This window comes from Sander vitreus, chromosome 17 (assembly GCF_031162955.1).
Source record: "Sander vitreus isolate 19-12246 chromosome 17, sanVit1, whole genome shotgun sequence".
Taxonomy (NCBI): domain Eukaryota; kingdom Metazoa; phylum Chordata; class Actinopteri; order Perciformes; family Percidae; genus Sander; species Sander vitreus.
In genome coordinates this window covers 30,336,103-30,351,102 of record NC_135871.1, presented here as the reverse complement: position 1 = coordinate 30,351,102, position 15,000 = coordinate 30,336,103, and the positions used below count along the sequence as shown (strand labels likewise).

The 15,000-nt window shown below is 37.7% G+C and overlaps 1 protein-coding gene across 1 annotated transcript in view; it reads left to right on the top strand.

Annotated features, from left to right (window-relative positions):
• Nucleotides 1–436, top strand: part of LOC144532514 (forkhead box protein G1-like) — a 1,378-nt gene extending 942 nt beyond the window's left edge. Inside the window, exon 1 of the mRNA XM_078273306.1 lies at nt 1–436. This exon is cut by the window's left edge and continues 942 nt beyond it. Within this exon, the coding sequence (XP_078129432.1) occupies nt 1–423 (423 nt within the window). The 3' untranslated portion in view covers nt 424–436.
• The last annotated feature ends 14,564 nt before the right edge of the window (nt 437–15,000 follow it).

The window sequence follows — 15,000 nt, the reverse complement described above, 5'->3', positions numbered from 1 at the left end:
TACAACGGATCCTCGCCCGGGTTTTTGAACCAGGCAGCCGGGTACGGGTCGCTGCTGCCGGCGGTGGAGCAGCTGAGCAACGGGGAGCTGGGGCGCTCCATCCTCGGCGGCTCGTTGTCGAACAGTTACGGGATGAGCGGGTCGCCGGTCGGGCTGCTCTCCGGACAGACAGCCGGGTATTTTGTCTCAGGGAACCAGCATGCAGGAGCGCAGGGGCCGCCGGGAGGAGGACCGCCGCCGCCGCATCTCCAGCAGAGCGCGCAGGGTTTCGGCGGCCTCGCAGCCAGCAGCTCCCCGCAGAGCCTGCTGTCGGACTCCCTCAGAAACAGCTCCCTACCGGCCTTCTCCCCGGGCGTGTCCGCGGGCTTCCCCGGGGTGCTGTCCCATCAAAAGAGGGTGACTCCAAACGCTTTCCTAAACTGAACTCTGCACCCTCATCACCATCACTTTTTACAGCGCATGGCACCGGGACGCGGACGCACAAAAGACGTCATGTTAAAGGGGCAAATAATAAGTGGTAAATATCAAAACATTGATTGCAAAAAATATATATATATATATGAAGTGAAACTTTTTGGCCATATTCTGCCCCACCCGAAGAGCAAGGGGGTTTATTTTGATTTTCATTTTCGCTTTTGGTTTAAACAAAAATTAAAAAAAAAGGGACTAACTTTTGGTTACCGGCGGGTTGTACAACTGTATAAACTAGACTTGCCAAAGGTAACTCTAAGTATATTTCAAGCTATTTATATATTGTACAGATATTTTCAGTAATTTTCTTTCTTGAGTCTTTTATTTATGTTTTGTATTTATTGTAAAATGTATTTAAATTCTATTTGTCAGTGTAAACTTATCAGTATTGAGGAAAATGGGGAGAGGGAGGGGGGGAATAAGACAAACAGGGTTAATTATTATTATTATTATTATTATTATTATGAATTCTTTTGAGACAATCAAGGACAAAAAAAAGACAATCAAAACTTTTCCTTTTCTCTCTTTTTTTGGGAGGAAAAGGAAATAATGAATAAATAAAGCCTTAAAATTTAGAAACAATCAGGGGTTTGAGAGGAAGAATAAGCCTATAAATCATATCTCTACTCAGGTTTGACCCCGGACAGGCACTTATTATAATAATAATAATAAAAGCGTGAACAATAATTAAAAAAAACTGCTGTGCGCGAAGAGTTTCCTTCCAAAAATAATGATATCCAAAACGTGTCAGCGCTGTAGTAAAGCTATAATAATATCCTCACTGCTGCCTTCAAACTGCTTCCAAATGTCTTGAACTGCCCCTTTAAATCCAAATAAATAAATACATAAAACGGATAGAAATGCTTTTTTGGAAAAGAACTCTTCTTATGTAGCCTACAATTATGCAAAACAACACGTTTTTGTACGTTTTTTTTTGGTTTTGTTCAAAAGCCCAGATTGTCGTCTTCACATCAGTTGATTTCGGTTTTGAATATGTGTGTGTGTGTGTGTGTGTGTGTGTGTGTGTGTGTGTGTGTGTGTGCGTGTGCGTAAAAACTCCTGCGCATGTGCGCTAAAAGCAGCCGTAAAAACTACCAAGCCTAATTAAAAAAAAAAAAAAAAACCCAACAACAACCGTTCAGACGCCGTCGTAGCGTTTGTAATGACGCCGCTGATCGGCTCCGATTTCCGGGGGAAAAGTTTTAAAGTGACCGGTGGAGGATGGAGGCCTCTGTGTGCTGGAACTGGGGTTTTTTTTCGGCAGTCTTTAATCATTTATTTTGGGGTGGAAACAAACCCAGCGGCTCCTAAAAAAAAAAACAACAGGCCCCTGAAAGACACACACACACACACACACACACACACACACACACACACACACACACACACACACACACACAGTCAGGCGACTGACAAGTTTGACTAAATAATCTTAACCCAGTGCCTGAAAATGAGCCAGTGCTGTTCAAAATGTTTCTCCATCAACAGTATTATGAATATGTCGATATTTATACCAAATTAGGCTTTATAATATGATTTATTAGGAAGAAGGAAAAGCTATTTCATACGTAAAAATCAGACACTTGAGTACCTTCACTTCTATTTATCTAAAATCTTTTTATTTATTAATTAGCTTTTTAATAATAAAAAAAAAAGGCCGCACAGAAAATATTGAGTATTTTAATTGTAGCGACAGGAAGACAACACAAGGGTCAAAAATGTCAGAAAAAACACACCCAAAAATGACAAAAAGACTTCGTAAAAAGCGAAAAAAAAGAGCTCATTATTCTGATTTTGCCCCATAATTAAAAAACCACTAATGATGTGTAGCTGCGTGCACCTTTTTTTGTTTTTCTCGGTCAAAATGTGGTTTTTTTCAACATTTTTATCACTTTTATTGAAGTTTATTTGTCACTACTTCCAATGTTTTTTTGTCACTTTAAAAAAAATAATAAATGTTTTTATGTTTTCGCCCCCCACGTTTAAGAAGTTTTCCCGAAACTTTTGTCACTTTTTTCAGCGTTCTTTTATCAAGTATGTTTTCAAATGCTATAATATGGAATAAAACACCCACATTCAATAAAAGTATTGAACTGATCATTTATTTAATTCATGAAGAGCGTCATACGGTACCGTCCACGTTATGTTTCTTTGAAAATATGGAAAGAAACCCACATTTCTGATATAGAAACCTTTTGAAAATGGGTCAGATTGGACCTGAGGACACCCGGAGAGATGTTTACTAACAGAACATCTTTCTATGTGAGTATTATACTATATTATATTATAGTATTATATATGTTAAGCCAAACACAAAGAGTATTTGAACTGCAGCTACACACATAGTTTCTTTACATTACAGGACAAAGTCCAGATAATGAGCCGCCAGAACATTTTCTCTTATTTTACGGGTTTATTTCTTACAGTGTAGAGGCTGAAATGAGCCAGTTTGAGTAACCGGTGTCGGTGATCATCCCAAAATCTGATTTCTGTTTAGCGTGTTCCCTCAACCCTTAAATGTGACCCATTTTCAAAACGTTTCTATATCAGAAATTTGGGTTTCGTTCGACAAAATTATCCCCAAAAAAATAACGTGGATGGTTCCGTACGCCGCTCCTCACGAGTAAAATACATAATCAGTTCAATACTTATATTGAATGTGGGTGTTTTTATTTATTTTATTGCATTTGAAAAACATATTTGCTAAAAGAACGCTGAAAAAAGTGACAAAAATGTTGGAAAAAGCATCAAAAACGTGGAAGAAACCCACAAAAATATCAAATAAAGCGACAATAACATCAGGAATAGCGACAAAAGTGAAAAACCGAAATGCTGCACGGTCGATCGACGGGAAGACGATACGAGATTATACATCCGCACGTTCCTTTGGAAACCTGCGAGTTACTGGATGCACTGCTCCTTTAAAAAAAATCATTTCAGCAGCTAGACTCTGTCTTATAATCTGATATATAAGACCCATTCTGTAAATGAAATCATTTTGAGGCAGAGATAATAATAAATAACCTTTTACGGACAAAGTAGGGTCTGCGATCACTTTTTATGGGTTGTATTGCTCCTTTAAAAATGTATTTTTAACGGTTTAAAGTATCGGGCAGCTGCAGTCTGTCAAGATATAACTGAAATGAAGTTATTTTGATTTTTTGGGCTGCAAAACCTTGCAGCACTTGTGATTTTTGGCCACACGAGTAACTTCTAATTGTTATTTACAGTGTCATAAATGTGTCAATATTAGGCCTATATATTTAGGCAAAAATAGGCTATATAACAGGATTTATTGGGAATACAGAAACAAGTACTTCTACACTCTAAGAAATAAATCCATAACGTAACATATATATATATAAATAAACGTTTGGGCAGCTCATTAGCTGGACTCTGTCCCGTGCATAAAAAACTAGAAATGATGTTTGTAGCTACAGATAAAATACACGACATTCGGAAAAAGGGACAAACGCAGTAATAATAATAATATTAATAATAATAATAAGCAAAAACATCGGAAAAAAGCGCCAACGCTGTAATAATAATACTAATAATAATATTAATAATAATAATAAGCAAAAACATCGGAAAAAAGCGCCAATGAGGGTAAAAAAAATGAATATATAATCACTAAAAACGTAAAAAGTGTCAAAAAGGTCGAAGAAAAGTGACAAAAACGGTGGTATAAAAACTTTTTATTAAATTTTTTTTTCTCTCCAAAATGTCGGTAAACAGCGACAGCGTCGACTCTAACCGCCCAAACCCTCCGTTGCCGACAGAAGAGATCGAGCACAGATTACGGTATTCAAACCGGGAATGAATCTCGTTCTACGGACGTTTTCCGTTAAAATATTCACTCACACGACCGTTAACACAAAGACGTCTCCAAGGCCGCCTGCACACCGGCCGCGTGGCGTGAGCGTGTCAGCCGCGTGGCGTGAGCGTGTCGGCCGCGTGGCGTGAGCGTGTCGGGCGCGTGGCGTGAGCGTGTCAGCTGCGTGGCGTGAGCGTGTCGGCTGCGTGGCGTGAGCGTGTCGGGTGCGTGGCGTGTCCGTTTATATTTCGGCTCCCATGTTAACAGGTCAGAGCGTGCACACTGCCCGCGTGACACGCACGTCTCAGAAAACGCGTGCATGCTAGAAATAGGACCGACGCCTATTTTTCACGCCACACGCCAGCGTGTTGGAAGCGTTTCCAGGCAACATAGAATAGGAAAAGATGTTTAAATGTCATTTAGACACAAATACATATTAATAAATGACATGTTGATGTTTGAAAGTCTCGAGGTTTTGACATAAATGTAGATATAGGTTTTCTCATATTGCACCTGTCAATACAGAAGGAAATATTCTGGAGCCTATTATGCCGTCAGTACTGCCGACGTTGTCTTAGCTGTAATCAGATCAGAATGTATTTATGTTTATGTTTATGGGAAACATACATGTGTACAGACAAGGCTAACAGCAGCAGCAGCAGCAGCAGCAGCAGCAGCAGCAGCGCCGTCAGACACCTTTCTGGTGTGTAAAGACGTAGAAAACACCACGCTCACACCACGCTCACGCCACGCAACGTCTGCAGGAGGCCTCAATGTGTGAGTAAAATCAGACATGAGTATCCTGACTTCTAACAGTTATTATCAGTATTATTAACAGGCTGATATTAACATTAAAAATAGACTTTTGTTTCGTGTTTATTGGGGAAATAAACAAGCAGTTCTATAAGATTGGACACACGAGTTATCGTTATGAACGGGCCGGTATTTCTTTTAATCAAACATACTTTTTTATCGTGTTTATTGGGAACAAAACGAGCAATTGGATGTAAAATCCGACACACTGAGCTCCCCAAAAATGAGCCCAACGCACCGCTCCTTTGGTTTAACCCCTGTGTTGTCGTCAGCTGTACAACTTTCTGTTTTCCTGGGTCAAAATGTAGAACTATGTGGTCGTTTTTTGGTCACTTTTTCCAGTTTTTTGTCACTTTTTCCCTTTTTTTGTCACTTTTTTTTCAATGTTCTTTCAACAAATTTTCTTCAAATGCTGTAAAATTGAATAAAAACACCCAAATTCAATATAAGTATTGAACTGATTATGTATTTTACTTGTGAGGAGCGTCGTACGGAACCATCCACGTTATTATTTTTTTGACGATATGACCCGAGGACAACAGGACGACGATTACTCGACTGTGAAAGTGGCTCCTTTTGATCGAATCGGCGACTATTTAGGTTCATCCCTGCGAGAAATAAACATCATGGAACTGCTGAGTCATGGTACAAAACTGCTGAGTCATGGTACAGAACTGCTGAGTCATGGTACAGAATCCACATCAGGGAACTGCTGAGTCATGGTACAGACACCTTTCTTTGGACCGATTCAGGCACTGCATCATCTTCACTTGACACTCGATATATATATATATATATATATATATATATATATATATATATATATATATATGTATGTATATATATATATATGTATCTATATATATATATATATATATATGTATGTATATATATATATATATGTATGTATATATATATATATGTATGTATATATATATATATATATATATATATATATATATATATATATATATATAGAGTGTCTAGTATATCTAGTATATATCGAGATATATCTTGGGAGTAAAACCTGCTCAGAGAGCTGAAAATCAACCTTTTTTCGACACTTTTGGCACGTTTTTCAATGTTTTTTGGCGCTTTTTTCTCTTCTTTTCACTAGACTACCATGTATAATCAACACCGACACCAACGTATTAATAGTTTTACACCTATTTTTGGAATTATTTCAGTCAATAAAGCTAATTCATAGGAACGTTCAGAGAGGAGACTGTTTCGGAAACATTTCATTTTCTTATTCAAACGCTAAAAAAATAAACAAAACACCCTAAAATTCAATGAAAGTAGAGATCTGATCTCTTGTTCTTGCAATAGGCGTTGTAAGGAATCATCCATCTGTGTTATTTTGGGGTAAATAAGATTAGGTCGTTAAAAAGAAACCCATATTTCCAATTATTGTTTTTTTTTTTTTACACATTTTCCTATTAATGAATGATTTAAACTTAATTTATATTACTTTATTTTAACACACTGCAGGTTTTTCAAAATAAGAGTCTGGTTTTTGTTATTCACGAAGAAACTATTCGCACATTCAACAGTTCTTCTATGTAGAAGTGTTGGAAAATACCCCATAATACTTTAAAAAAACAGGAAGACACAGACACACACACACACACACACACACACACACACACACACACACACACACACACACACAGACACACACACACACACACACACACACACACACACACACACACACACACGACACACACACACACACACACACACACACACACACACACACACACACACACACACACACACAGACACACACACACACACACAGCACACACACACACACACACACACACACACACACACACACACACACACACACACACACACACACACACACACACACACACACACACACACACACACACACACACGCAGACACACACACACACACACACACACAGACACACAGACACACACACACACACACACACACACACACAGAGACACACACACACACACACACACACACACACACACACACACACACACACACACACACACACACACACACAGAGACACACACACACACAGACACACACACACACACACACACACACACACAGCACACACACACACACACACACACACACACACACAGACACACACACACACACACAGACACACACACACACAGACACACACACACACACACACACACACACACACACACACACACACACACACACACACACACACACACACACACACACACACACACACACACACAGACACACACACACACACACACGACACACACACACACAGACACACACACACACACACACAGACACACACACACACAGACACACACACACACACACACACACACACACACACACACACACACACACACACACACACACACAGACACACACACACACAGACACACACACGACACAGAGACACACACACACGACACACACACACACACAGCACACACACATCACACACACACACATGACACACACTGATCACACACGTACACACACATCAGTACACTACACACACACACACACTACACACACACACACACACACACACACACACACACACACACACACACACACACAGAGCACACACACACACACACACACACAGATGCAGATGTAAAATAATCAGTTCACTACTTACATTGAATTTGGGTGTTTTTATTCCATTTTATTGCATTTGAAAAAATAATTGATGAAAGAATGTTGAAAAAAAGCCACAAAAATATCAAATGAAGGGCAAACAAAATCAACAAAAACATCAGGAAAAGCAACAAAGTGTCGAAAAAAAGTTGCTTGTCGATCGACAGGAAGATCTGGAAAATGACAGAAGATGTTCCAGCAGCTCGTTAGTCGGACTTTGTCCCGTAATAAAAATGAAAAAGCAGATTATTTGTATATTAATTATTATAAAAAATTATATGTTTGTAGCTACAGTTAAAATACAAAACAAATACAGTTTCTGTTTGGCCTGTTATATAATATTCTCTGATTATTAATTATTATCAAAGCTGCTCAGTTAGTGGAAGTCTGAAAACGCTGAGAAAAAAACATTGGAAAAAAGTGACAAAAATGCTGAAAAAAGTGACAAAATGCTGAAAAACAGTGACAAAAAACGTTGAAAAAAGTGACACAAATGTTGATAGTGACTAAAAATGTTGAAAAAGTGACAAAAATGCTGAAAAAAGTGACAAAAATGTTGAAAAAAGTGACAAAAACGCTGAAAAAAGTGACAAAAACATTGAAAAAAGTGACACAAACATTGAAAAAAGTGACAATTATATATCTTTTAATTGTCAGAAAAAGCTACAAAAAAAACAACAAATATGTCGAAAAAGCACACAACAAAACCCCGACATAAACATCGGAACAAGTGACGAAAAAAAGTGGGAAAAAAGCTTCGACATCGTCGGGAAAAATGTGGAAAAGAAGCAACAAAGTTGGCTTCTTTCCCGTAAATCTCCGTCACTGATAGAAGTCGTCGGAGCAGATTCAGTCATTTGAAATGTAAAAAAACTAAAATACGACTGTGAATTACGTTCTACGGACTATTTCTATGAATCTCATTTTCTTTTAGGCTTAAACCGATAAAAACCCATTTTATTCTTTAATAAATAATTCCTTTGAAATGATGATTTGCTGCAACACTTGACACAAACTGGCCACCGTACATTTAAGTCAGTTCTGTGGCTGCACCATTACAAACAGTTTGCATGAAGTACTCTTAACACATTTAAAAGAAATGAATATATATATATATATATATATATATATATATATATATATATATATAATATGGAAATATTTTCTTCAAACCTGCACTTCCTGTTTTCAAAATAAACTTCAAAATAAAGTACAAAACTTTATATATATATGACTAAAATGTTGAAAAAGTGACTAAAATGTTGAAAAAAGTGACAAAAATGCTGAAAAAAGTGACAAAAACGTTGAAAAAAATATATATATATATATATATATATTAATGCTGAGTTTTTTTAAATGAGCAGTGTTTATATACTTAGGTTTATTGTTTCCACAAATATTTGAGTTTTTACGGGAGTCTTTGCCCCTTTTTTTAAATGTTTTTTGTCAGCATTTTAGCCTTTTGTTTTTTTACATTTTTTCCGATGTTTTTGGCGCTTTCTTTGACTTTTTTGATGCTTTTTTCGAAGTTTTTCGACATGTATTCAGAGGCCTGAACATACTTTCTGTTTGTTATTAATATGAGTATCTCACTTTAACAGATTAACCCCAGGATTTTATTTTATTTTATTTTAACCCTTGTGTTGTCCTAGTTTTTAGTATCAGAAATATGAGTTCTTTTCAACCAAATTGCCCAAAAATAACATGTATATGTCGTATGGGTTATATGATCCACTCAACATCACACACACACAGAGACACACACACACACACACACACGCACACACACACAGAGACACACACACACACACACACACACACACACAGACACACACACACGCACACACACACACACACACACACACACACACACACACACACAGACACACACGCACAGACACACACACTTTGTGCTGGGACTGCTTTTGCGCAGTTCCCACACACACACCACACACGCAAAGCACACACACTTTGCTACACAGAGACTTTACCTCTTACACTTTACACTGCAGACCTGCACACGCACACGAACACAGACCTGTACACACACACACACACACGCTTTGAACACACTACTGAGACACACACCACACGCTAGACACGAGACTTTACACACGAACCTACACACACACACACGCACACGGACACACACACACACAGCTACCGGACACCGGGACTACTTTTGAACCACCTGAACTGACACTACGTTTACGCAGATGCAGATCCATACACGTGAACGTTCTTCACAAGTAAAATAAATAATCAGTTCACTACTTACACACACACACACACACACACACACACACACACAGACACACACACACACACACATAGACATACACACACACACACACACACACACACACACACACATAGACACACACACACACACACACACAGATGCAGATGTAAAATAATCAGTTCACTACTTACATTGAATTTGGGTGTTTTTATTCCATTTTATTGCATTTGAAAAAATAATTGATGAAAGAATGTTGAAAAAAGCCACAAAAATATCAAATGAAGGGCAAAAAAATCAACAAAAACATCAGGAAAAGCAACAAAAGTGTCGAAAAAAGTTGCTTGTCGATCGACAGGAAGATCTGGAAAATAACAGAAGATGTTTGTAGCTACAGTTAAAATACAAAAAATACACAACAGTTTCTGTTTGGCCTGTTATATAATATTCTCTGATTATTAATTATTATCAAAGCTGCTCAGTTAGTGGAAGTCTGAAAACGCTGAAAAAAACATTGGAAAAGTGACAAAAATGCTGAAAACAGTGACAAAAACGTTGAAAAAAGTGACACAAATGTTGAAAAAGTGACTAAAATGTTGAAAAAAGTGACAAAAATGCTGAAAAAAGTGACAAAAATGTTGAAAAAAGTGACAAAAACGCTGAAAAAAGTGACAAAAACATTGAAAAAAGTGACACAAACATTGAAAAAAGTGACAATTATATATCTTTTAATTGTCAGAAAAAGCTACAAAAAAAACAACAAATATGTCGAAAAAGCACACAACAAAACCCCGACATAAACATCGGAACAAGTGACGAAAAAAAGTGGGAAAAAAGCTTCGACATCGTCGGGAAAATGTGGAAAAGAAGCAACAACGTCGGCTTCTTTCCCGTAAATCTCCGTCACTGATAGAAGTCGTCGGAGCAGATTCAGTCATTTGAAATGTAAAAAAACTAAAATACGACTGTGAATTACGTTCTACGGACTATTTCTATGAATCTCATTTTCTTTTAGGCTTAAACCGATAAAAACCCATTTTATTCTTTAATAAATAATTCCTTTGAAATGATGATTTGCTGCAACACTTGACACAAACTGGCCACCGTACATTTAAGTCAGTTCTGTGGCTGCACCATTACAAACGGTTGCATGAAGTACTCTTAACACATTTAAAAAGAAATGAATAATATATATATATATATATATATATATATAATATGGAAATATTTTCTTCAAACCTGCACTTCCTGTTTTCAAAATAAACTTCAAAATAAAGTACAAACCTTTATATATATATGACTAAAATGTTGAAAAGTGACTAAAATGTTGAAAAAAGTGACAAAAACGTTGAAAAAAGTGACACAAATGTTGAAAAAAAAAAAAAAAATATATATATATATATATATATATTAATGCTGAGTTTTTTTAAATGAGCAGTGTTTATATACTTAGGTTTATTGTTTCCACAAATATTTGAGTTTTTACGGGAGTCTTTGCCCCTTTTTTTAAATGTTTTTTGTCAGCATTTTAGCCTTTTGTTTTTTTACATTTTTTCCGATGTTTTTGGCGCTTTCTTTGACTTTTTTGATGCTTTTTTCGAAGTTTTTCGACATGTATTCAGAGGCCTGAACATACTTTCTGTTTGTTATTAATATGAGTATCTCACTTTAACAGATTAACCCCAGGATTTTATTTTATTTTATTTTAACCCTTGTGTTGTCCTAGTTTTTAGTATCAGAAATATGAGTTCTTTTCAACCAAATTGCCCAAAAATAACATGTATATGTCGTATGGGTTATATGATCCACTCAACATCCTCTGATCTGAACTAATATGTCAAAATAATTCATAATTTCAGCTTTTTTAACTAAAAAATTTGGTATAATGTCATAAAAATTACGGTTACATTTACAGTTTACGGTTTAGTTCACACGTCATCACTGTATTATTTAAACAATTTCAGAAGGTACTATGATCATATATAGGCCTATGATCATATATAGGCCTGCTATGATCATATATAGGCCTATGATCATATATAGGCCTATGATCATATATAAGCCTGCTATGATCATATATAGGCCTGCTATGAACATATATAGGCCTGCTATGATCATATATAGGCCTGCTATGATCATATATAGGCCTGCTATGATCATATATAGGCCTGCTATGATCATATATAGGCCTATGATCATATATAGGCCTGCTATGAACATATATAGGCCTATGATCATATATAGGCCTGCTATGATCATATATAGGCCTGCTATGAACATATATAGGCCTATGATCATATATAGGCCTGCTATGATCATATATAAGCCTGCTATGATCATATATAGGCCTGCTATGAACATATATAGGCCTATGATCATATATAGGCCTGCTATGATCATATATAGGCCTGCTATGATCATATATAGGCCGCATGAAATGGGGAATCCCAAATAAGCTATTATAGACATACAACAGATTATATTAAATTAGGTTTATTGACCATGATATTTAAAAAAAAAAGTTTAAAAAAGTGACAAAAACGTTTGAAAAAGCGCCAAAAAAAGTTCCTTTTTAAGTGAAGTTTGTTTTTTAAAGCAGCAGTGTTTGACTATCAGAGTTTGGATCTTTGCCGTGTTGATCGGTCCGTCCTCAGAGCTCCGGTCAGCGGTGTGAGCGCCGAAAATGTTGCCTGTGCAGTAAATAAAAGCGCCAGCAGAGAAAATGACGCAGCAGATACAAATGAAGAAATGTTATTAAAACATCAAACAGTTATTTGTGGACCAATATGAGACCTGTGTCGATAATGTAGTAACAGAAGGTGATTATTATTCTTATTATTACCATTGAAAAATTATTATTTTCAAAATAAAAGCCAGTCTAAGTCAGGCTAACATCCTCCGGTCAATAATATGAAACTGCACTGTTGAATATATTGATTATTATTTAACTAACCATGTGTTTTTTGGGCCTTTCATTGCTAAAATAACTAGAATATTTTGACTGTAAATGAGCCGTAACTTGGATTTTGTTTAAAAGAGTCTCTTGAGTTTTTGAAAATGTATTTTTTTCTGTTTTTTTTTAACTATTAGGCTATTTTTTTAATAGTGCAAGACAGAAAAAACATATATGACCCTACAAAATAAAAGCCTCCTGAACACACACACACACACACACACACACACACACACACACACACACACACACGTAGATGCATTGAAAAAGAAGAATATTTTTGGCAAAACTGACTGTTAAAATATTATAATGTTTAAATTAGAAACAGGGTTGAACTGATATAGTTTTTTTTGCACTTTTGTTATCGTTCACGTGTTAGAAGTCTGTACTGTCCGTCTGTTTTTCGTTGCTGTCTGTCTGTTTTTTCAGAGAAACTAAACTTGATTAAAAAGAATGAAATTAACCCGAAGCGGAGTTTCTGTCTGATGATGTGAACACGAAACATCTCACTGCCCCAAAATGTTTTCATATGCTTTTTTGGCTCTTTTTTTTTGACGCTTTCATCGCTTTCTTTGATGTTTTGTGTCGAGAGGCCTGAACAAACAGAGGCTTGCAAAAGTTTTCATACCCCTTGAGAAAACGTTAACATTTAATTCACATTTTCATGCCCCTGGTAGGCTATTTTAACACTTTAAACATGCTCCAGGCCCCCCATGTGCCCGCCCAAGCCCCAGTTAGTGGCTCCAAGCCTGGGTTAACATTCTCCAGGGCCCCCATGCTCCCTACCCAAGCCCCAGTTAGTGGCTCCAAGCCTGGGTTAACATTCTCCAGGGCCTCCATGCTCCCTCCCAAGCCCCAGTTAGTGGCTCCAAGCCCGGGTTAACATGCTCCAGGGCCCCCATGCTCACTCCCAAGCCCCAGTTAGTGGCTCCAAGCCCGGGTTAACATGCTCCAGGGCCTCCATGCTCCCTCCTAAGCCCCAGTAAGTGGCTCCAAGCCTGGGTTAACATGCTCCAGGGCCTCCATGCTCACTCCCAAGCCCCAGTTAGTGCTTCTGTGGCTGAGCATTGGCCTCCACGGCCCCCAGCCTCCCTCCTAAGCCCAACTAACAGGCTCCAAGCTTTTGGGAGTACTTTTGCAAGCCTCTATACATACATTTAAATATGAGTATCTCTCTTTTACAGACGGAGGAAGCAGACAACATTTCTCCCCGGGGTTTTATATATATTTTTTTAATTACAGAAGTTTTAAAACTTACTGACTTTGGTTTATTGTTTCCAAAAATATTGGAGTTGTTAGACAAGTCTTTGTCCCTTTCATTAATGGGTTGTTTACAGCATTTTTTGCCCCTTTTTTCGACGCTTTTTAAAATGTTTTTGGTGTTTTTTTTGCAGGTTTTTGGCTCTTTCGACTTTTTTGATGCTTTTTTCGACGTTTTTCGACACGTTGAGAGACCTGAACTTACTGTCTGTTAGTTATTAAAATGAGTATCTCTCTTTTACAGACGAGGAAGCAGAAAACATTTCTCCCCGGGGTTTTATATATATATATATATATATATTATTTTTTTTTTTTTTGGGGGGGGGCTTTTTCCGCCTTTAATGGACAGGACAGCTAGGTAAGAAAGGGGAGAGAGAGAGGGGAAGACATGCAAGAAATTGTCAAGAAATCTGATCCAACCCGGCCACTTATATTTTTTGGAAAAACATTAACTTTCTTTTCACATTTTCATGCCCCTGGTAGGCTATTTTAACACTTTAAAAATGCTCCAGGTGCCCCATGCTCCCTCCCAAGCCCCAGTTAGTGGCTCCAAGCCTGGGTTAACATGCTCCAGGGCCTCTATGCTCCCTCCTAAGCCCCAGTTAGTGGCTCCAAGCCTGGGTTAACATGCTCCAGGTGCCCCATGCTCCCTCCCAAGCCCCAGTTAGTGGCTCCAAGCCTGGGTTAACATGCTCCAGGGCCTCTATGCTCCCTCCTAAGCCCCAGTAAGTGGCTCCAAGCCTGGGTTAACATGCTCCAGGGGCCCCATGCTCCCTCCTAA